The sequence below is a fragment of the Anastrepha obliqua genome, chromosome 2, assembly GCF_027943255.1.
Source record: "Anastrepha obliqua isolate idAnaObli1 chromosome 2, idAnaObli1_1.0, whole genome shotgun sequence".
NCBI classification, from domain to species: Eukaryota; Metazoa; Arthropoda; class Insecta; order Diptera; family Tephritidae; genus Anastrepha; species Anastrepha obliqua.
The window spans coordinates 87,479,154-87,504,256 of NC_072893.1; the positions used below are offsets into that span (position 1 = coordinate 87,479,154).

Below are 25,103 nucleotides of genomic sequence, written 5' to 3' on the forward strand. Positions count from 1 at the left end.
TTTTCAGGGATAATGTTATTATTTTGTTTTTTTTTTGTGACTATGATTTTTGTTATTCATTTATTTTTTCATGTTATTGCTTGAATTGTGATGTGAACATTGAGCTGACTATATATTTTTTAATTAAATTCTCTTATAAATTTTTTCCTTGAAATAAGTGTTATTGAATTTTGAAAATACTGTGGTCAGATTCAAGAATATACTTATTTCCATACTAAGCAAATATAATATTAGCACTGAACGGCGTGGACAGAGCTCGATGAAAAGTATATTTCTACTTGCACACATAGAACAATGTAAAAAATTGTTTTATTACAATTACAAGGCACACACATATTAATATAGGAAAATCGTGAGATGCTTCTGTGTGTATGTGTTTGTATGCGTGAGGATATGATGAAGTATAAAAACTGTTCACCAGCAAGTATTCTCTCGATAGAAAATCGCATGCGATATTTTTTTGCCTACTTAGCTTTCTTATGCACAAATCCAGCTAGCGTGTGCAAGTTTGTGTGAACGAACGAACACAAACGCAAATACGAAGACTCTACCAACACACTATCACACGATGTATATGCATACATACACACATACGTATAATTGTAGGAAACGGAGAGTGCAACAAGTGAGAGAATCAGCAGGCACGGGCCATACCGGTTAGTTGGTTTGCCAGAGCTGCGCTTGACTTTCTGAGGATTGCAACAACAACAATGCATATAGCGAATACAAATTGAATAGAAGCATTATAAAAACAAAGCCGAAAAAACGAATTGTAGCAATAGCAACAGTGCCGACTCTTATGCATGTATGCATGTACGTATAAAGAATACATGTACATTGTGCACATATACACATCAATGTACACATGCACAAACGGTACAACATCAAAATAATCACCATTAATACTATGATCATAACAATTTTCCTGCTCATATCCAGCCACCAGCCATTTGCCGGGGATATATAAACGCCGGCCCACGTCTTCAGCTAATCAAAGTGCTTTTCGAAACTGTCCGCTGCGCATAAATACAAGGTAAAGAAAATAGAAAACAAAAATAGAATTAGCGCGCTGAAATTATTTAAAAAATAATCTAGCAGAAGCTGAACTTACATTTTTTTAACGCAATTTTGTTTCAAAGAGTGGAAATTTACTGGTGTGGGCCATTACAAGTTTTTTGTGATAAGAAAATAAATTAGTTCGCAAAACTTCTGTGTGCATCGAGTAGTAATAAAATTAAAGTATACGAGTACATATTATAAATATCAGGTGAGTTGTTAGGCATAAAAAATAATCAACACAAAGTATCGGCGATTTCTGTGATTAGTGTAGAATTTCACATGTGGCAGTTAATTAAGTGCGAACCGAAAAACAAATTTTAAATTGTACTTATTGTGTTTAATGAACTGAATGAGGGACACAAAAATCACCGAAATGCGAAATTTCAGCAAACTAGAAATAAGTGTACTTGTAAAGTGGTCTAATTTGTGGAAAACGTATGAAATTATTTGAACAACTAGAGCAGGCTATGGAAATTGTGTTAAATTTTTGTATATGTTTTTATGCTATTTAAAACTTTTTGAAATTTATAACAAATACATTTTTTTTGTTTTTTTTTTCAAACTAAATGTGGCATTAGTACAACTTTAAATAAAAATATTTCTATTTATTTGGTTTACAACATTGCAATCACTTCTCTTAGTCAGTAGATGTTATACGTACACCCGCAAAACAAGAACATTCTCCAACCAAATTTCCACAAACAAAATTAGACCATTTTAATAGTTGGATAACATTTTTCAAAAAATATATTCACAAATAAATTGGCCCGCATATTAAGTTAAAGCGACTTTTTATATATTTTGAATTGTGATTTAAATTGCAAGTTTTTAGGTTGAAAAAAAGCGAGTCAGCCTAAACAAGAATTTTTAATTAATTCTTCTACTTGATTTTATTGCTATCATTTCATATACATAAATACATACAAATGTGTGGTGTATGTGAACTTTTAAAATCATTAAAATAATTTGATTTTGGATATTACAATAGCAGGCAGAGATCAAACTATCTCACAATTAGAATTTATAACATCTTGTGAATAATTTTCAAGTTTTTATTCATTTATTTATTTATTTTGTTTTTTTTTTTTTAAGAAATCAATTTAACAATTCTAATCACATAAATATATTTATTGCGTTTATTTTATAAAACTGGAACTAATAATTTCAACAAAAATCTATATTTCCGGCTTATACCAGTTGAATTTTTAATTTTCGCAAATCTCAATAATTTACATAAATGATTTTATAGGTAAACATATACATGTACATATGTATGTATGTGCTTGAATTTTTGAGCACGTCTTATATTCTTTCCTTAACATCTATTACTCACACCAACAAAAAAAAAATTGGGGCTTCTATTTTAATACATACACATACATACATTAATGGAAAATAACCAAAATTTTCTGATAATGTTTGGCTGATAAATAACGGGCGGTCGCACTGATTTCTACAATTGAAATTTTTCATAGTCATTTATCTCCATTGAGTGACACTCGCTCTTACAAAGAGGGCATTACTTTCTTTCTTATTTATTTGAGCCCTAACCATTGCATTTAATACATACATATGGTATTGACACATATCATGCCAGTAGAGACAATTTTAAAAAAGCTCATTCTTCTAATTTGGAACATTGAGATCTTACACACCTATACATGCATGCTCGTATATGCACACATATGTATGTGTATACAGCCTTTGCTAGTTGCTGGATGGGAGATTCCCCTTCATTTTGTCGTGTGTTTGATATTGTTCTATAACTGGAATGAATATGCTGAAATGAACGGTGGAGTCCATTTTATGCCCCTTTCGAACGGCAAATGTTCTGAGGGGAATCCTTTTCATGACAGAAATGCACTCGAATATTTGCTATTGTCTACTGAGAGCGACATCTACTAGAAAACACTTGTTCCATGAATTACTATTTATTTATAACTAATAATGCAATTTATTAGTTATTTCGAATTTTCTTAGAACTTAAAATAGTTGTATTATTATATATGAATAATAAAACAAAGTATTACAAATTCGATTTGCCCTTCTTTCTCAAACATTAGAGTATATAGAAACTTGTGAATTTTTTTAAATATTTTCCGAGAGGCTCTTCTATTCTTAGTTGACCATTCCCTCAATATTTTTACTGAAACGTCATTTTGCTTTGGTTCAAAGTTCCATTAGTTGCCTTAGGTATGATTTTATCATGCGTAGGTCAAAGGTTCCTCGGGTGACAATACTTCATAGCATCGTACACAGTAATTTTTTTATGAAAAGAGCGTATATCTAGCAAACCAAACCAAACATGACATTGAATTGAAAAAACCAATGATCAATTATTCACACGCAAAACGAACCTGTTCGTATATACCTTTTGAATACATACCTACGAGTACATAAATCAAAGCACCGAAATATGTTGCTGAGCTCGATCTAACTATGTAGATCAATGAATTGGAGAAGCAAATCAGACAAGTCTGGTAAAAAATTTTAAATCATAGCAAAACTAAAAGAAAAAGGTTAAGACTGACCAACAAAAGCATATGCATACATACATACATATGCAAGTATACTCATGCACGTTCAAATGTATATATATAAATATATATAATATAAATAATATACAAAGTGCAATGCAAACCACTTGTCTAAATGATATTCAAGGTGTACGAATAAATAACAGTGGTATCTTGCATATGCAATACAGCATTAAGAAACAATCGAAAAAAGTAAAAATCCAAAGAAAAATGCTGCAAACACACCTACTCACATGCACACATATTTATTGTATGTATGATTGTGCACAGTTTCTCAAGCGCCAAAGGCCGTTAAAGAATTGAGTATGCCATATGCAGTTATATGCTGCTGCATAGCTTTTGTTACTTCTGATGAAATATGTATGCATGTATGTCCGTATTGACTTTTGGAAAAGTTCATGCAACCACATTTCAATTGCAACAGTGGTGCGGAATGCAAACGCCCACCACTAGAAACAATATTCAAGCGCGACGGCATAACAGAGAGGAAAGAGAGCTTGATTGCATAACGTAACCAGCTAATAAAACCAGATCTACAATGCTTATGTATGTATGTAGGTGATGTATATCTTATAAACTCGCTTAGTGTATTTCGTGCCATAATTCAGTTTAAAGTTTAGTCTACTTCATCCGTGATTATGGTCCAGGGCCTTCTGCAATTTAGACGCGACGCTTGGCAAAGTTCAAAAACGTAATTAACATATACTCATACATTTATAATTTATATGTATATAAAGAAATGTGTTGAAAAGTGCGCAATTGCATTATTACTTGTACATTCTTTGTTATTACTATGTCTGTATGTATGTATATAGGTATGTATGTATATTTGCTATTAGAAATAGGTGCGCGGTAGCCATTGCAATTACAGCCAATGAGTCGCAGTAGTGACTCTGTACCATGACACGGTGTTCTAGAATACTGAACAAGAAAAATATAAAAAGACATAATAGGTAAATAAATAATAGAAACCACTTGCATTCTTTTGAAACTAGATTTTCCGCGCTGTATGTTTTATGAAGAAATAGTTGGTACTTTGTGTTTTTTGTTTTTTTTTTTGCATCGTAGTAATTTGCTATCGTCTAAAGCAATTGTAAGTCATGCTTACAAGAACAAGAAGAAGAAATAAAAACAGATATACATAACAACTGTATATCTCAGCCACCTTTAGGCACTCGAAGATATGTATTTATTATATTGGCAACTAGCTCACTACTATAGTTATGCGGTTGATCAGTAAGGCAGTAAGTATTTGTCTCTTTGAAAAGTGTGGTGTCATTCGGGGCAGCATGCGCAGTCAATTTGGAAACTTATTTGCCAACTATGACGTTGCAACGATGACAGACAGTTGCAGTTAGTAAATTTTCAATAACGTTTTTGCAGTGAATTATCTGCAGAAAAAGAAACTGGCTTTGCTTTATGCCAAGTACAGTGGGCTGCCATAATTTTTATAGGAATTGCATCATTTGCTTAGCACTATGCATTCATTTAGCTGAAATATGAGCATTTGCGCATGTCCAGAAAGCCACCGCGCCAGCCAGTTTACTCACTGATTTAGCTTATCAAAGTATGGAAAAGAGATATAATTTTCAGTGCAGGCATTGTTGAACGCAATTTTTTTTTAAATATTGTCCGGTTTGAATTTTGCGTAGTACATATACTACATGCATAGAAGAAACAGCGTTTACGATTTTGATATTTGATTACGCTGGGCTTGCAATAGAACAGATTTGCCCCTATTTCCTTGCATATAGCCTAGACAGGTTGGGATACATCAAAAGCAGGAGATCATATTTCGCTTGTTTCCTGGAAGAATTCTATAACTCAAAAAACCAGAGATTCGGCTAAAATAGGTCTAAAGTCTAGAATTTTTTATGCCTTCCTAAGTAAAAGAAAAGAAACACATTTTCCTCTAATGGGGTACTATTAACAGCTAATGCCAACCATTTTTTACACAGCATAAAATATGAGTTGGTGGTAATTACTGCATAACTATCGAAAAAAAAAAATATCGCGTGTTTTTTAGCTGCATGAGAAATATCGATGTCGATAACTATAGATTGTTAAGCCGATAGCCCCAGATGCTATTTGCCTTACTATTGTAATATATAATTATAAATAATTATATTTCATATAAACAAATAAATAATTAAACTACAGTTTGACAGCTGAGAATGACAAACTGTGTCGACATTTCTATTCAGTAAGGTTGCCAAACTCATCATAAATCATTTAATGCCAGAACAACAATTCCAAGTTGTGGAAATTTACTTTGAAAAAAAAAAACCAAACTGTTCGCAACTGTTCGTGTTCAAAAAGACGCCGAAAAATCGATACTTCATCATTCTCAACCAATTGCCCTTTGTTATTCGACTACGTGGAAAATTTTACGCAAAGCTCTCGGCTTACGTACCTATAAAATGCAGCTCGTGCAAGAATTGAAACCAAATGACCATCGTTTGCGTCATATTTTTTGCTCATTGGGCTCATTTAGAATTATTACTCAGATTTCTTGAAAGAAGTAGTCAAAAATTGGACTGGCCGCAGCGGACATATGTCGGATATCATATTCAAAAAATAAATGCCAAGAAATTATCTACCAGATAATAAAATAAATGAATTCCAAAAATATCTTTGTTTTGTATTACCATTTTAAGCTCTCAAGCTCGTAAAATACACCCGACACATATGTAAGTAATATAAGAAAAAATTCTTTTGGGTTATGACGTTTTTCCAACAAAAAACGATTTGTCATCGAAAAAGTGTACTATCGTTTTTTTGTAGGAATTGAACACATGACCTTCTGTTTGATGACCAATGCATCACGCGCAAACACACTTGGCTGCAGTGACCGCACAAATGTGCAATGATTCGCTTGCATGCATATGTACATATATATGTATGTGTGTATAAAGCTGTAAAAAACTGCTGCTGTAAAAACGTAAAAAGGGACACTTGATCTTTACGGCTTCACTCAGCACAATTCTATAGGCCATGGCTACCTGACCGAAGTGGCATTTGTGATTAATCTACCATCAATATTTTTTGTTGGGTCATAAAAGCAATAAACGTCTGCACCCAAGTAAAAAACATCTTGATTCAACTTACAACTTAAAATGTGTGCAATGGCAGTCAAATATACATACTTTCATACATACATATATACAAATATGCATACATATATATTACATACAAATACATAGCCACATATTTATGCACATGGAAAATGGTAGCGCCAATAGAAATATGCAGAAATAGAGAAGTTGCTTGTTCGAGCATCCTGTTAAAGTTCAAACTCAAAGCTGAGTAGCCTGGCGGCTTTCAGCATATCTGCAAGAACTCTTATATATATACATAAATACATACATGCATACAAACATATGCATGCACGCAATTCTGTATGTAGTACGAGTATGTACATCCATATGTGTCATGCTGCGCAAATATCCAGATGATGTAGAAGATGTACCAGTTATTGGATGCCTACCTGGTAGATGGTAGTTAACGATTTAAACTAACTATTCTATAAACGAGTTTCTTAGCCACCGCAATGAAAAAGTCAATGAACGCGGTTGCTCTTAAACAACACAGAGATTCAACTTCTTGCTGGAGTCATAAGATAAACCACTGCTGTAAAAGATGCCAACCACCAACTGGGAGATGGTGGATGGCATAGTTCGGTGACATGGCAGGCAGGTACTCCGACTATCCACCATTATTAACCATTTCGCATTTCGCATTGTTAAATATTAAATAATCCCATACAAACTCAATGCGGGATATGTGCCAAAACAAAAAACAAAAAATGGTAGAAACATTTACCAGTCATCAATGGACATACATACATATGTATGTATGTGCACATAGGCTTTAACAGATACATATATGTAAGTATATATGGGCATACATACATTGCTACATATGTACATATATGCATACATACGCAGGCATTCATGTTATAAACTTTATAATATAAAGCGTTGCGCGCAAGGAAGAGCGAAGGAGCGCGTAATGTGAGACGAATTGGCATGAAAACGAGTTTTATCTATTTACTCCTGCGAAGCAGAAAAATGAAATGCTCAGCAAAAAAGTGATTTTTGTTTTGATTTTTTTTGTTTTGATTTTTTTTGTTTTGATTTTATAAAAGCGACACAAGCAAAAACAAAAAATAAAGCAAGCGGACATAAACTTTGCATTTTTAAGATCGAACCGCATGCAGGCGACTTGCAGTAGTAGCAGACTCTTGTCACTATAAACCGTTTACGAATATTATGTAATAGTGGTCAATACATTTATGGGCACATGCATACATATGTTGGTAGTATGTTTCTATATACAAAAAAATGCATAAGTGGTTGTATGATGTATAACGTACAGATGCTGATGGTACGCTTATTAATTGCCGTCACTGTTTTGTGAAGGTGTAGGCGCTACACATGTATGTATGTATATAATTTAAAATTGTTTTTTTAATTTTTATCACTTTTTATATTATGCATTTATTTTGGATTTGATTGCCACCGATTTTGAAGGAAATGCGCTTATTAATGTGCTACTGGGTCGACAGTTTTGGTTTTTACATACAAGCTTTTACGAGACGAATCAGTCATGACTTATGGCATAAATGCACATGCATGTATGTGGTGATTTGGTAATGGTTGGTAGTAGACATAAATACCGATAATGATTTATTTATCTCTTAAACTGTTCAAATGAATGCCCACCTGTTGTTTTCCGAATGCAATTCGAAGCGCAGAAAAAGCGTTGCGTTATAGCAGCTTAAAGCTCTTAAATATGCAAAGCGGCACATTTAGAATGAAGAAATCACGCAATTAAGGCGTTTTATAAGTAGTTTCGATTGCAGCAGCCACTTAATATTCAACACGCTTAAGCAATTTTAAAATCATCCGCAGAACTGAGAATAGTATTACAAAAAATAACCCACAGTTTTTTCTCTATAAAAATGCACTTACTACCATAGATAATTACATTAAACGCTTATCTTTTGTTAGAGAATGTTTCTAATTGAATTTATTGAGCTCCCCATTCCAATTAAGCTCTGTTCACACCACCCAAGAAAAGCTAAATTTCCACAATAAAAACGCGATAAATAAATGCCTGCCTCATTATTTTGGCAAGCAATTTTATCAGCTACAAAATAGTGGAAAGTTTTTCTTGAGCTTTTGTTTTTTTGTTCTTTAAAAGGTGTGGGCTTCATGGCAAATAGTGGCGCGTTTTGCAATTACGTCTGATATTTCTTGTGACGTATGTAAAATTTTTATACAATATACTTATAACATACTACTTACTAAAATAGTTATTCAAAAACCTAATTGGATATTTAAATTTGCGCCACCTTGTATTTAAAATCTTTCGATAGACAAGACAAATTCACTTACATCCAAACAAGGGAGCGTGTAAAAGTCAAAAGACAAATTTCCATCACTCAAAATCATTTTTTTATTTAGTAAAAAAATTATTCAAAGACAAAATTGGATAATTAATTTTGCACCAGCTTCTATTTAAAATCTTTCAATAGATAAGACAAACTTACTTGATTAAAAATTCAATTCGTTAAAGTTGAATTGAGCCTACCTTCTACTCAAATATGAACGAGACGTTTACAATAAAACGGTCCACGGATGACATATGGCAAAAATAAATTTTTTGTTTTTTGGCAGGACTGTTATAAGCTTACATGGCAAATTTCAGCGTGATATGTCACATAGTTTGTTTTCTGTGCTACTGTAAACAAGTCAAGCTCGAGTGTGTTCTTCGAATTTAACGATGGAAATTCAAGTTGAACAAAGAATTTGTTTGAAATTTTGTTATTCCAACAAAATTTCGGCTTCAGACGCCTTAAAAATGTTGCAGACAACCTATGGGGACTCTACTCTATCGCGTGCACGTGTTTTCCAGTGGTACAAATCGTTCAAAGAGGGCCGTACATCAACCCAAAAAACCACGCCAAAGTCGCTCAAAAATTAAGGTTAATCTGACTGTTTTTTTTCGATTACGAAGGTGTGGTGCACTCGGAGTTCCTTCCGCAAGGCCGATCGGTTAACGCTGAATATTATTTAGACGTTTTAAAGCGTTTGCGCGAGAACATTCGTCTTAAAAGGAAGGAATTGTGGGACAACAAGTCATGGTTCTTGCATCACGATAATGCACCAGCTCACACATCACGTCTTGTTCGCGATTATTTGAACAAAAATAATGTTAATATCGTTCCGCAAGCACCGTATTCGCCTGATATGGCTCCATGTGACTTTTTCCTGTTTCCCAAGCTCAAGTTGCCGCTCCGTGGAAACATTTTGAGACAATTGAAGTCATAAAAGAGAATTCGAAGAACACCCTCGAGCTTGAATTGTTTACGGTAACACAGAAAACAAACTATATAACATATCACGCTGAAATTTGAGATGTAGGCTTATAACAGTCCTACCAAAAAACAAAAAATTTATTTTTGCCATATGTCATCCGCGGACCGTTTTATTGATAACGTCTCGTTCATATTTGAGCAGAAGGTATATTTAATATTGGCTTTCATATTATTGTGGTTTTTGTTGTAGGGGCATAGCTTAGTGGTTTCATGAAATTTGTTCACCACCTTTAAATTGTTGACCTTTTCAGGTGATTATTTCCACCAAAAAATCAAGAATTTTGAGATATCTTGTTCTTAAAGATCAACCACTTTCATAAAAAATTTCAGGAACTCTAACGCGTTGATCAATCGTGTAAAATTGTGCATCTGTCAACTTGCCAAATGTTAAAGATAACTTAAAAAAGGATACCGTCTGGAATTATTCACTACTGACATCTAGGCCTCACTTATGAAAGACCCTTTACATATGTGCATATGTCTGATCACCCTGTAAAAGTGCATTGTTTCTGCTCGTAAGTGTATATAGTCTAACGATGTAATGAAATTAGTACTTTAGGCGAAAAAATGTGCCTTAAATGGAAAGTTGGTGTGGTTCTCGATTCGTAAAAGAAAGTGAAAAATTGCATGAGCGTTAAATATTTTTTAATTCCGTGATTATTTTCTCATGCGCAATCTTTGCAAGAGTTCAAGTTATTTTCGGCATATACTTCTGAACTCACTTCTTCCAATAATTTTTAATGTGTGTTAAAGTGTCATCTGATAAGTGTTGCGAATTTCAAAATATAAACATATTTTTGCGCAATATAAACTTATCGCTAAAACTGCTACATACATACAAACATGCTTGTCAGACATTTCGCGACATTAAATTGACTAATCCTATTATTTGTTGGTAGTTTGAAGTAATTTAGGCCTATTTTTATAGAAATGTTTTCATTTGCATGGTAGTGCTAACATTATCTGGCTTACCACTTCCTTTCACACGTACTCGTACACACATACATATGCATTATATGCAAAATGAGAGAAGAATCGTATATCGTACCGAAAGTTATACCTTTTTGTATTCACGACGACTAATCTTTCGCTTTTCGCTTTCAAAACTAACTGTAGTAAAAAACTAGAAAGCTGAAAAACGTGTGTCGAATACAATTTTGATAGATTTCAGGTGTCTCTAACAAAACCGAAATTAATTGCGGCATATGATTGATATTATACTGCCAATGAAATGGAAAAACATCAAGACGCATACCACAAATTTTAGGAGGAGCTCGACCGACAAAGGTTGTAGACGCCATTTGCAAATATACTTGTATATATAAAATTTATGAGAGTTGGAATCTTAAGAAAACACTTTCCCTTACTTGCCAGAAAGAATCAGAATCACACTTTTTCCAAAACTAGAATGCTCCGGTGCTGGATTCTGTTAGAAGGATCAAACGAAATACACATTTTGAGCCGATTTAAAAGTTTACGATTAAATTTAATTTTTTGGGTGTGCGGAGACCAAAGGTTCACCCTTTTCGACATTCTCATGGTAAATCGGCATAGGGAACTATACTACGATCCCTACATTTTAGTTACATCGGTTGTTTTTTTAGCTGCAGAGATCTAACGATATTGATAACTATGGTTTAACAGCTCAGAATTGCAAAATGTGTTGGTTTGCTTAGTAAGGTTTGGCAAGTCATCATGAATCGTGTTACCCTAGAATAACGTTTCCAAATTGTGGAAATTTACTTAAAAAAAATATCTGTTCGCGAAGTTCATACAGCACTGGCGACATCATCGGCTATTGTTTCTTTCTAAATAAGGAAGGAGCTGCCGTTATGCTGAATGGCGAGCGCTATCGAGCCATGCTGACTGAAGTTTTGTTTCCAAAAATTAACGGACGGTGCCACTTGCCATATAACACGCCAACAATCGATTTATAGCAATATGCAAGGCGCCGTTGTTGCCATAATGCTAGATTTATTAGAAAAAGTAGTCAAAACCTGGACTGATCGAATGGACCATGTAACTCGTAGCAACGGCGGACATAACAAGAGATGATACTCAAAAAATAAATAAATAAATATAAAAAATGCAATCCAGCAATATTTTTACTGTTTTGTATTATAAGTTTTCCTCAAGCTTTTAAAAAACACCCGTTATGTTATGCTCCGCTGTTCTATGTAAAAAACAACGGGAAACATTTATGTGAAACATTTTAACCCTCTAACACCAAAATAGATAGTCCTTTTTTGTCCCTTTTGTGAGAAAGGGTTCAAAATACGCATAACAGAGGAATATAACGGTTTGAAATGTACCACAAAAATATGTGTCATAAAATTCCACTATACGTTTCTTAATACATCAAAGCTCAAAACTCAACTTTAACGCCAGAAATAAGTCAAAACGGAAAAATGTGTACGGTAACTTCTACTGAAATTGCACCAAAACAATTTGTTCAATGCAACTAACGAAATTAAGCTTTTAACCTCTTAGGGCTCATACACCTGCTATTTGAAATAGTGAAAAATTCTCTCGCCTTACGATTAAATCTCTAAGAATAGCACGAGTGCACAGAATTTTCGCAAAATAAAACCTAAATATGTATTTCTCGTTTTATTTAATATATTTTTATATTATAAAAGTTAAAATTATTTTATTTGTAATACAGCAGACTTTTTAGGTCAAAATAATATTAAATAAAAATTGAAAAATATATACTGCGGGTGTCAGAAACTTTGAGTCATTTCCATTCAAGGGGTTATGAGGAGCTGCCACTCTGCTCTCACGCCAAGGAGTATTACTCGTATATTGGGTTACATTTGTAAACCAGACATGAAATTCGCACACGATATATGTATGTTTGTGGCTGCTCAGCCGCATATTCGTTGTTTGCATGTTAAGTTATAAACAATACCTGTAGTAAATATTTACATCTACACACATACATATACATATATGGGATATAAATATACAATCCAAGCGTTTGAGCTTGTATTGCGATTCAACAACCGATTATTATTAATCAAAACAATTGATCGAATAGGTTATTTATGATAATTATCACGCCAACGAAAAATAGAGCATTGAATTTCATTGACTTACTTACATATGTACTTGTATGTACTTGTATGTACATATAAGTATATTACATAGTATGTATTCTGTGCGAAAATTTATTGTATCAATAAATGCGTCAGTCTCGCGCATACGTCATTGGCTTGCATTTCATCTACTCCCCTGCTTTCACCAATCCCGACTTATACAGTTATTTTTTGTAAATTCAAAAAATTCTTTAACTGTTGCATTTAGCATTATAATTAGCACTTAAGCCGATCTAAAGAATGTTCTAGAATTTTTCAGCTTCCATAAAGTGGGCGCAATATGGAATTTTTATGTAATCGTATATGCAAACATACATACATACATATAGTTGGTTGCATGTATGTGTACATTTGGCAAACGGGACTGAATCACGACAAGCACCTCTTGCTCCATATGCCATACGTTGAACTTGCTTATTGAATTTAGTGGTCACGGCGTTCACGCGTACACATTTGCCCCCGTAATCATGTGCAACAAGCACAATAGATAGATGCTTCCAGATTCCACTCGCCGGCTTTCGGTTGTTGTTTCGTTGATTAAATTGTAAGCTTCCGTCATTTGAAAAGCGGCGCAGACAATTCAATCAAATTAAGCAGCATTCATCGCGCAGAGCTGTTGTCCAAGTTGAAAATTTGCCATCCGATTTACGAAAAGATTGTTAAAAATACACACAAGTCTATACTTAAATGTCGCATATAAGTATGTATAAAAATACTTGCATATTTTCAATTGTCAGGTATTCTATTCGTCTTGTGTAAGCAAGACAAATACTTAGTACACTTTTGTGTTGCATTAATTTGACCTTTCCAATTGAACAAGCCCTAAGAGGCGCCATTTCATTTCCACTTAACCAGAGTTCAGAGTTCAGTTACTTAATTGTCAGATAAAGTAAAAAGAAACGATTATAATTGGGTGGTAGATTATTCAATACATTTATTATAACTATTCCTTCTTTTCTTCTTTGCAGTATGAAGTTCCAATTAGTCGTTCTATCCGCCCTGCTCGTCAGCGCATTCGCTTTACCCGTACCCGATGAGGAAGTGTCGCCTGTAGTGCAAGCGGCGCCACAAATCCAGGAGAAAGCCACTGAACTGCAAAAGGCCGAAGAAAAAGTTATCGATGCGATCAAGCCTGCTGAGTCACGCGCTGCTGAAACTCCTGCCATCGCTGCCGCTCCCGCCTTAGCTGCCGAGGCAAAGAAAGAAGAGAAGCCTGCTGAATTACCATTGAATACTCCCGATGCCGAATTGAGCCAAAGCTTGCCCGCCGAAAAGAAAGAGGAGAAGAAGGACAAGCAGACACGCGCTGATGATCAAGTTGAGGAAGCAAAGGCTTTGCCCGTACTTGATGCCGCGCCCGCTGCCGCTACTGTTGCCGCCGCTGAAGAACCAAAACAGGCCGAGCAAGTTCAGCCTTTGGTAGCTGCTGAGGAACTGGCTAACATTGAAGGCAAATCCACCATTATTGCTGAAGCCGCACCTTCCGAACAGAAAAAGGATGAACTCTCTGCCGCTGAAGAAACGCCTGTGGTGAAAACTGATGCTGCTCTAGTTGCCTCTGTTGATGCCGCTCCTGCTGAAACAAAGAAGGAGGAAACTATCGCGCGTCAAGAGCGTGTCGGTGAAGCAGTGAATGAAGTTGATGTCAATGCTGTTCCTGCTGCATCTGTTGTTGCTGAAGTAGTGCCAGAAGTCAAAAGCTTGCCAGCAGAAGAATCCGCACCTTCCACTATCTCCACCGCCGATGCTGCGCCCGAACAGCCCGCTGAAACCGAAAAACAACAACAACCAGAAGCGGCCAAGGAACTATTGAAAGCTGCCGCTTCTGAGCCCGTTGCTGAGAAAGCCGCACCAGCGGCGCAAGCGCCAGCCGGAGATATTCCTCAGCAAGCAAGCGAGGAGAGCGCCGCCAAGGCACTGAAGGCTGAGGAGTCCGCACCAGCACCAGCCGCAATAGCCGCCAACGCCGCCTTGCCAGAAGCCAAAAAAGCCGAAGAACCTGCTGCTGCTGCATCCGCACCAGCTGAACTGCAACAAGAACAGCAGAAGGAAATCAAGCCCGAGGTAAAGGAAAGCGAACCTAAGACATTGGAGGAGAAGAAACCTGCTGCTGAGGCTGAAAAACCAAGTGGTAGCAAGAAATCCGAAGGATCTAAGGACTCCAACTCGTCCGATTCCTCCGAATCGAAGGAAAGCAGCGAATCAAAGGAGGACAAATCAGACTAGAAATCTAAACGAATAAGATCAAATACCTCCCATCCATGAGTTTACAAAAACAATAAACATAACATTATAATTATTTGACCACCACGCTTCAAACAACCATATATCAATTGGGGAAAGAAGTTATGCAAGCAAACAAAAACAAAAAACAAAACAAGAACGACCTATGCTAAGTGGTCACAAACTCAACGCTCTTAATAATATTTAGTTAGTTATTTTTAGTTGTTAAAACTATTTAGAAAGAAACTAAATCAACATAACGGACAAAACGAGGGACCGAAAGGTGAATGGATATTTGCAAAAAAAGGCAATCATTATTATGACGTAGGCAGTGTAAAGAACCAGCGTAGTTATGATAAAAATCAGGATTAACTAGATGCCGATGACGATCGAGAGTATAGTCAAGTATAGCCACAGTGGTAGGTAGCATGTGCCCAGTTCAGTGACATCAACCGCACATACAGATATCGTCATAACATTTCAGATCGTACATCGGAGATCCAGAGATCTTCAACTCCCAAACAGCATTAAATACTGAAAACAAGGACAAACCAAGAAGATGGCATACAAGCAATAATACTTACACAAGTAATTATGATATATCATAAATTATTTACATAAATCGAAAAATAAATCTAAGCTTAATTAAATTAAACAAAAAACAAAAAAATACAACTAAATCTACAACAAGCTGTAAGGAGAAGTTAGAATGAGGGAATATTTAATTTTAATGTTATATTGTACGAGTAGTTATTGCTGAGGGAAGCAAGAAAGCCAATCATTATGAAAAATGCACAACTACTTTTAAGTTTATAACCCACTTCGAATTGGTAAAAAGAGACACACACTACGTACGAGCATGTATGTATGTGTAGCGTTAATCCTAACACACACAATTACAAAAGATCGACATCAGAAACGTCCGCCTTTAAATAAACAATGCACACACCGAACAATAAACGGAAATACATGAATATTTTTGAAAAATATCAGACACCAACCTACGTTAGATAATATTATGGACCAATTACGTTTAATTTTATAAATTATATGTATGTTTAATGTTTATAAAATCTCTGCTGGCACTTGCAATTCAAGTTTTTAGGTCTTTAATTATCTATGCGCATTTATGGTAGCTGCAGCTCTGAATTACATTTCGAACAAAAACGCACTTTTGTAATTGAAATGTAGTTGAAACGCACTCAATTCGAATGTGTATAGATAAAAAACAAAATACGATGATTACATAACACCTATATACCATACACGCATATGAACAAGATGTATTTGTACGATTTTTATATAGACTGACATTTTTGGATAAAAAAATAAAAATAATAAAAATCAAAGTGTCTGCTGTTTTAATTTTTCTTTTCAGTAATGGAAATAGGAAACAAACAGGGAAATATTAAATTTTTCTATATAATTAAATGTGTGTGCAAGTTATGGATAGATAGATGGAGAAAGCTGTTTTCTAGCATTGTAATACACATTAATTTCCAAAGGGTATCTATTAAACAAAGTTTTTTTTTTTTGTTTTTTATTTTATTACTATTGCAATCTAGTTAACAAAACTAATAAGCAATTCATTTTACATATATTTAATTAAATTAAAACATCTCAAGTAAAGACAAAATTTTATGAAAAGAGATCATGCGGTTTCGTCCTTTTTAATCTTCTCGTGAGGTCATCAGTTACAAGTAGTTTGGCTGCTTCATCATTGATGTGCTGCTGAAGTCTCTCTTTATGCTTATTTGCGAATTTTTTTATGATATCCGTAATGGTATCTATATTAAGATCCTTATGTAGATTGCAATTACAAATGTACCACGGCGCTCTAACGATGTCGCGTAATACTTTATTTTGGAATCGTTGAATGATGTTTTTGTTGCTTTCACTGGTGCAGCCTCAGAGCTGTATGCCATATGACCACACTGGTTTCAGTATTTGGTTGTATAAAAGTATTTTGTTATAAATAGAGAGTTTAGAATGTCGGCCTAACAGCCAATACATTTTCTTGGGCTGGAATTTAGAACAATGCCGATCTTGGAATTTCTGGCAAACTATAATGTTTTTTTTAATGAAACTTGGTGGAGATGTTAGTGAGGTGTTAAGGAACACTCTTTATAACTTTAAATTAATCGGGAAATAATAATTTTTTGATTATTTACATTCAAAATGCCCTTGGGAACATCAGTATAATTTGCCACATTACACTCTATATTTTTTAACATTTCACTATAAATCACCAAATATACACTCACACGCGTGGTTGTACCGATTTTTATGCTAATATTCCAATTATATCTATTAAAATTAAATGCAAATTCATTTGCCTATGCAATCACATTCCAATTTTAAGCGCGAACAAGAAGAAGATTGGAATTACAAGAGTATGGTGTTGCCGGATGCCTGCAAATGAAAACAAAAATTAAGTACTTGAGTTTAGTGTTAATGATGGGAATGGGGGTTATTGTGCCTGCTTACTACATACACGCATATGACGTTTTAATTTTGGGTTCAATGGTTTTAACACGGAAAGGAGTTTTACGCAAAAATACTGTGGATTGCGTAGCCGGAGTTGGACTGATGAGGGTTATTTTTTTGAAGTGCGGCCGAAGGCCGCCCACGCGAAAAGGAGTTCTACGCAAAAATACTGTGGATTGCGTAGCCGGAGTTGGACTGATGAGGGTTATTTTTTTGAAGTGCGGCCGAAGGCCGCCCACGCGAAAAGGAGTTCTACGCAAAAATACTGTGGATTGCGTAGCCGGAGTTGGACTGATGAGGGTTATTTTTTTGAAGCGCGGCCGAAGGCCGCCCACGCGAAAAGAAGTTCTACGCAAAAATACTGTGGATTGCGTAGCCGGAGTTGGACTGATGAGGGTTATTTTTTTGAAGCGCGGCCGAAGGCCGCACACGCGAAAAGGAGTTCTACGCAAAAATACTGTGGATTGCGTAGCCGGAGTTGGACTGATGAGGGTTATTTTTTTGAAGTGCGGCCGAAGGCCGCCCACGCGAAAAGGAGTTCTACGCAAAAATACTGTGGATTGCGTAGCCGGAGTTGGACTGATGAGGGTTATTTTTTTGAAGTGCGGCCGAAGGCCGCCCACGCGAAAAGGAGTTCTATGCAAAAATACTGTGGATTGCGTAGCCGGAGTTGGACTGATGAGGGTTATTTTTATGAAGCGCGGCCGAAGGCCGCCTACGCGATAAAGAGTTCCACGCAAAAATACTGTGTTAATTAATTTAATTTAATTTTAATTACTTTATTATTTTTTGTGATACGCTTAATATCATTGTTTTTAAGTTTAAATGAGTTGTATGTTTTTATTTTCAAATTCATTTCTCAACTTTAAATTACAGCAAAAAATACTGCAGTTTTACAATGAACCTTCCACTGAACATCCCTGCGTGCGAACTTCGTTTTCATTTCAGGTGTATGGCAACACCAACTTTTCGCTAAATTATAGAACTTTAACATTAAATTACTTAAAAACTATAAGCCTCCGCAGGTTCTGTTTTCAGTTTTAAGATGGGGATACACCCCTCTATCACCCCCTTTTTACCGTTTTTTCCAAAGCGATCGGCATTATACTAAATTCTAGCCTTTTCTTGTATTTAAGAATTAACTAATCGTGTTTTTTCTTGACATGTGCTTTCCATCTCAGTTTAGCATCTAAGGTCATTCCTAGATATTTTGCCGTATTTGCATGCGGTATTGCCGTATTATTGATAAATATTGGTTTATAATTTATATTTCTATTAGTGAAGTGAACATGCACAGACTTGGTTTCGTTTAACTTGACACGCCATTTTTTGGTCCAATTTTGAATTGCATTTACTGACTTGTAACTTCTGAATTGCTTCTAAGTGTTTTCCATCAGTTGCTAATACTGCAGTATCATCGGCAAATGTTGCAGTTGTTGTATTGCTGCATGTGGGTATATCGTTAGTATACAAGAGATACAAAACTGGCCCGAGTACACTGCCTTGCGGGACCCCTGCATTAATATCTTTCTTTCTTAAACAAAGTGAAATCAGTATATAACATATTTTCTTTGGACACGTTTATTTGTCAAGAGCTTTGTCAGTGCATTAACCCATTTGCCAACAACTTTAGATTTACATGTTTTTCAAATTTACAAACAAAATTTTATTCAATCGAACCAAAAATATAAAATTTTGGTACTTTAAATTTGTTTTCAAACAAATTAACCTTTCAGCAGGCTGTGTCTATTTTGTAAGTTAAAGTTTTTAATGTGAATCGATTTCATTTTGCTTAACGCCCCGCGGGTAATTGCATGAGCCGTCCTGTCACATACCAGTCAGAACCTTTTCCCTGATCTCGCTCGTTAACAGCACTCCATAAATCCAACGTGATGAGCAAGCTTTTCAGCTGGATAAACATATAAAGGGTGTTTTTTTAGAGGTTAGGTTTTCAAGATGAAATAAAACGTATATAATTTAATGTTATGGCCAAGAATTTAGCTTTATTATAAAGATAAGGGTTTGCCATTATGTTTTAAAAATGATTTCGGGCAATTGGCCGCCGCGGCTGGCTCGAATAAATTCCAGCCGAGAGGCCCAATTTTCTACCACTTTTTGCAGCAATTGGGGCCGTATGTCAGCAATAACGCGCCGAATATTCTCTTCCAAGACGTCAATCGTCTCGGGCTTATCTGCGTAGACAAGCGACTTCACATAGCCCCACAAGAAATAGTCCAGCGGTGTTATATCGCACGATCTTGGAGGCCATGCCACAGGTCCACGGCGCGAGATAATGCGCTCACCAAAAGTTTCCTTCAATAAATCGATTGTTGCGTTGGCTGTATGGCATGTAGCGCGTTTTGTTGGAACCAAAGGTCGTCCACATCAACATCGTCCAATTCAGGCACGAAAAAGTCATTAATCATGGCTCTATAGCGCTCTCCATTGACTGTAACATTATGGCCGGCTTCATTTTTAAAGAAATATGGACCAATGATTCCCTCTGCCCATAGAGCACACCAAACAGTGACTTTTAGAGGATGTAACAGCGTCTCAGCAATGGCTTGTGGATTATGTTCACTCCAAATGCGACAATTTTGCTTATTGACATACCCATTCAACCAAAAGTGAGCTTCATCGCTGAACAAAATTTTCTTCGATGCGTCGCGCGAACCGAACCATTATTTTCGTAATAAATTTGCACGATTTGCAAACGTTGTTCAGGTGTAAGTCTATTCATTATGAAATGGCAAACCAAACTGAGCATAAATCAAGTGACAGCTGTCAAAAAGACCATCTACGAAAAAAGTAGTGCCAACTTGAAAACCTAACCTCTAAAAAAAACACCCTTTATTTAGCCAAAATATGCATCACTCAAGATACGCGTACTGTTCGCGAATTTTAGCAGTCGCTCGAGCTCCAGTTCAGGGATAGATTCTAGCCTTTCAAAGCTGTGAGCACTCAGGTAGCATAATCTAGCTTTCTTCTATCGAACGATGTAACCGATTTAGTGTACTTGTCATCATATGCGTATTTACACATGATCCTGGCAACTTTGCAATTGGTTAAGCTAAACCATCTTTTGCCTTTCTTAGCATGCGTTCCTCTAGTTATTTTTGAATTGTGCGCAGGAGTTTAAGTATCTGACTTATTTGATCCTCACCTAGTGTCCCTCTATGCCGTTACAGCCAGGAACCCAATAAACACAAAGCCTGCAGTTACGAGCGAGCTTGCTGATTGCTTCCTTGCATTCATGGACATTTTTGAATGATACACAATATGATTTTATCGCTTTTATAGCCGCTTGGCTAACCACGTAGAAGTTTATTGCGCAGTTAATTGTTGCGTCTGTACATAAAAGCTCTGCTGCCTGCTCTGCTCTGCTGTATACATACATATATCTATACATATCTATTTTTTTTTTTTGAAGAATATTTTAGGCACCGCGCCAGTCAATGACATTTCGGTGGCAGTGAATTTAAAACAGCTACTGAAGGTACAACACCTTAGTATTAAAATGATGGATTTCTTCATAAAACTAAAATTTTTGAAGCAAATTTCTCGTGCATTTCTACTAAGTGGCGCAAAATTAATCAGCCAACGGAAGATTTATAATCTTTGTGCGAAATCCTCAACCACCTGTGCGATCCTTCTGCTAGAAAAAATGAAACACAGATGGCGCTCCAAGGCGTTGTTCCTAAGCAACGACAGGTGGGCATTCCCACTATTTAGGACTGGTACCTAGCCTGCCTGCCTGCGTGGCTCACCTACCCTGTCAGAAATCAAAACATGTAGATTATCGAAACCAACGCAATACTGAGTCTATGCTCCCGCGAGGAGCAGTATACAAACCGACAAGCAATGGAGTGTGTAAAGGTCAAAATAAAGATTTCCATCACTCAAAATATTTTTTTATTTTTATTTTATTTAGTTAACATTCAATTCAAAAGCAAAAATGTATTTATGCCTAAAATTAAATAAGCTCTAAAACTGCATACGAAAAATCTTTCTAGAAATTCTAAATAAAAACCGTGGATTTGGTATGAAAAGTTTGTGGGGTTTTCTAACTTATGCATAAAATTTGAAAATTGGATTTATATGGTTTTTATTTGACAATGAGCTATACTTGTTTATACAAAAATAATGAACATTCGCAAACCAAAAAAAAAAAATCAGGTCGATCAAGGGTAATAAAAATGTTAATGATTCAAAATTTAAAATATTTAAAAAAAGTTTCTTTCTCAACTACAACAACTGAGCAACTACTCAACCAACAGATATATTGAATAGTTTTCCAAAAGATAAAATGAACAACTCCCTGGGAAAGTTTTTCGGAAGAGTTGGTTTCTTTATACTTTAATTTTAAAGAATCAATCCTAATGTACATAAATGAATAGAAACCTTTTCCTCGATGTCAATAAGAAAATTATTTATGTTTACATTTCGTAAAAATAGTTAGCGCATATTGCATAATATTAAGAAAAAATTAACAAATATTTAAGACATTTAAAAAAAAACAAAAAAATTTATTGAATCTTATGACTATTGCAATGAGAACTTACCGTTTGAATGAGCATCTGGCAGGCAAGCATTCCCAGTGACCACCAATCGACAGCATGACCGTAGGGCTCACCACGCAATACTTCGGGAGCTGGCAATGAAAAAAAAAACACAAATACAAAATAAAAAATTTGTTAGACAGACGTATAACTATGGTGGAAAATATTTCTTCCAACGCAGCACCACGACTTTGCTTCACATTTTAAAATTAGTAAAATTTTTTTAATATTTCAAACTGCATTAGTGTTTTCTTTAAATTTTTCCAGAGGGTAAAAAGAAATCCTTAAAAAAAATATTTGTCAGAGAAAGAAAAAATTAATTTTTTTTTATAAAAAATTGCAAAATAGGAAGAAAGAAAGATTTGATGTCAAAAAGCCCACAAAAAGTAGTCAAAAATTGTCAAAGAAACGAATTGAGACTATTAGACTCGAATCAACCAAAAATAAACTCAATGCTACTGAATTACAGGGTGCTCTATATATTATTATTATTTTTAATCATGCCCTATGATCAGAAAGTACTGGGAATGTTTGAATAAAACAAAACAGAGTTAAATTTCAGGCAAATTTATTTTATCTCCTTCAAAATATAACCCGTCTGAAGCAACACACATATGCCAACGTTTAACCCAGTCCTCCATGCACTCCTGATAGGCCGACAAAGGGATGGCCTGAAGCTCCTTCGTCGCATTCTCTTTGATCTCCTCTACCAACTTGGGAAATAAAAAGAAGTCGCACGGGACCATATCATGTGAATACGGTGCCTGCACGATGGTATTGACTTGGTGTTTGATCAAATAATCCAGCACAATTTGGGCTCGGTTATCATCATGCAAAATCCAAGAATTGTTTGCCCACATTTCCGGTCGTTTGCGACGTACAGCATCTCTCAAACGCTTCAAAACACTAAAGTATGACAGATGTGTGTCTTACAGTCCAACAACATTAAAAAAAATATGGACCGGTTCCCACATGCGCGGTTCGTTTAAACATTCCCAGTACTTTTTGATCGTAAGGTATGTTATTTTAATAGTGACAGCTCGTTCACATGGAAACTTGGACAGAAACTTTCGAATAAATCAATTAATACACCGAAAAAAATGGATTTCCATTTAATTTAGACAGTCCTGACTCTATGATGGTATGATGTTCCAGGTAATAATATTCAGACGTTGAAAAGAAATTTTGAAGGTGGGAGCGTTACGGTATGGGCGACGTTCTCTGCAATTGGAAAGGCTCATATATGTATTATTCTCCCAAAAATGACCTCGGTAATTCACAACGAAATGTTAAAAGATGGTTTAACACTTTTATGGAAGAAAAAATGGACAATGGTTATGCCTTCCAGCAGGATAAGCTGGACGAAGGAGCTTAAGGCCATCCTTCGTCGACTGGGTTAAACGTTGGCACATGTGTGTTGCTTCAGACGGGTCATATTTTGAAGGAGATAAAATAAATTTGCCTGAAATTTAACTCTGTTTTGTTTTATTCAAACATTCCCGGTACTTTCTGATCATAGGGTATGATTAAAAATAATAGTAATATATAGAGCACCTTGTAATTCAGTAGCATTGAGTTTATTTTTGGGTGATTCGAGTCTAATAGTCTCAATTCGTTTCTTTGACAATTTTTGACTACTTTTTGTCGGTTTTTTGACATCAAATCTTTTTTCTTCCTATTTTGCGATTTTTTATAAAAAAAATTAATTTTTTCTTTCTCTGACAAATATTTTTCCAAGGACATTGCTGGAGTTGTTTTTTAAACACCAGATTTCTCTCTTGTATTGGCCAGCATATAATACCAATGTGAATACGGTGGAAACCATCATGCGAACCCCAAAATCATACCTTTGTACGGTTATGGAGCTCAAGTTGGAAATAAGTAGAAATACTTTAAATCTTAATAAATAGTAAACTATATTTGAAGCCAAAATAGAGAAATATTTGCTGGAATAAAGGTTTAATACTCAATATCTAATAAGACATATGGATTTTGACAACCTGTGACAATCAAATCGTGTGTCTTCTAAATCAGCTCTTCATTATGTCAAATCATTGGTAGACTTTTTCGTGTGGGTTTTCTAAATTCGTAAAAAACCGCAATCGACTGATGTCTGCAAGGTCAACATTACCCAGGCCATTGCTCAAATTCAGCCGGATCTTTGCATTACGTCATAGAAAGTTAAGTCAATGTCACCGGGCGAAGCCGCAGCATATTCCATACATAATCCAATATATGGGCCTTTCACAAAAAAATAATTTCGTTTTAATACTTCACAGGAAATTTTGAGTTCATCCGCGTAGTGACTGAACAATGCGGGACAGTTTGCATTCATATTCCCTAAAGGTAGGGCAGGGCATGGTAAACATGTTCACAAATGGCTCGAAGTAGGACGGAAGGTTTGGCGGATCTCCCCATCAGTGTTTTCCAAGTACTCTCTGCAGTAGCTGTCTGAAGGATGAGGTAGAATCATTTCAGCACCTTCTCCTTGGCTGTCGTTCTCTTGCTGGACGGAGATTTAGACATCTGGGCACACACTTTTTTGATACATCTGCGGATATAATAAGCTTAGATATCACACACCTAATGAATTTCATCAGTAGTATGAAGCGATTAACCCACCCGTAGACAGTCATCGTTCCGTCTTCTCCATAATCCTTAAACACAACCCTCTCTTCCCTATCTTGTTCTTTCTTTCTTTTTCCTTTCATAGTACACGGGCCAACATTTGGGCAATTATTCCTAACCTAATCAAATA

The 25,103-nt window shown here is 35.5% G+C and overlaps 2 protein-coding genes across 4 annotated transcripts in view; one reads left to right on the forward strand and one right to left on the reverse strand.

The window, feature by feature from the left end:
* LOC129237587 (serine/threonine-protein kinase S6KL) overlaps positions 1-25,103 on the reverse strand; it is a 155,829-nt gene that overhangs the window by 78,725 nt on the left and 52,001 nt on the right. The window contains exon 7 of the mRNA XM_054872415.1: positions 22,349-22,437. Within this exon, the coding sequence (XP_054728390.1) occupies positions 22,349-22,437 (89 nt within the window). The remainder of the gene's footprint in view (positions 1-22,348; positions 22,438-25,103) is intronic.
* On the forward strand, positions 929-16,648 carry LOC129237588 (protein bangles and beads). Of its 3 annotated transcripts, XR_008581762.1 has the most exons (3): positions 988-1,267; positions 14,045-15,718; positions 15,784-16,648. XR_008581762.1 is itself a non-coding variant. In XM_054872417.1 (2 exons), the coding sequence occupies exon 2, from the start codon at positions 14,046-14,048 to the stop codon at positions 15,300-15,302; it is 1,257 nt and encodes a 418-aa protein (XP_054728392.1). In that variant the 5' UTR covers positions 929-1,033; position 14,045; the 3' UTR covers positions 15,303-16,648. The 3 variants fall into 3 exon arrangements, 2 of the variants coding, with proteins under 2 accessions (XP_054728392.1, XP_054728391.1); XM_054872417.1 differs by having other exon boundaries at positions 929-1,033; positions 14,045-16,648; XM_054872416.1 differs by having other exon boundaries at positions 14,045-16,648.

Bases quoted from the DNA above. Each gene is read 5' to 3' on its own strand.
- LOC129237588 (XM_054872417.1), top strand. From the start codon at position 14,046: ATGAAGTTCCAATTAGTCGTTCTATCCGCCCTGCTCGTCAGCGCATTC.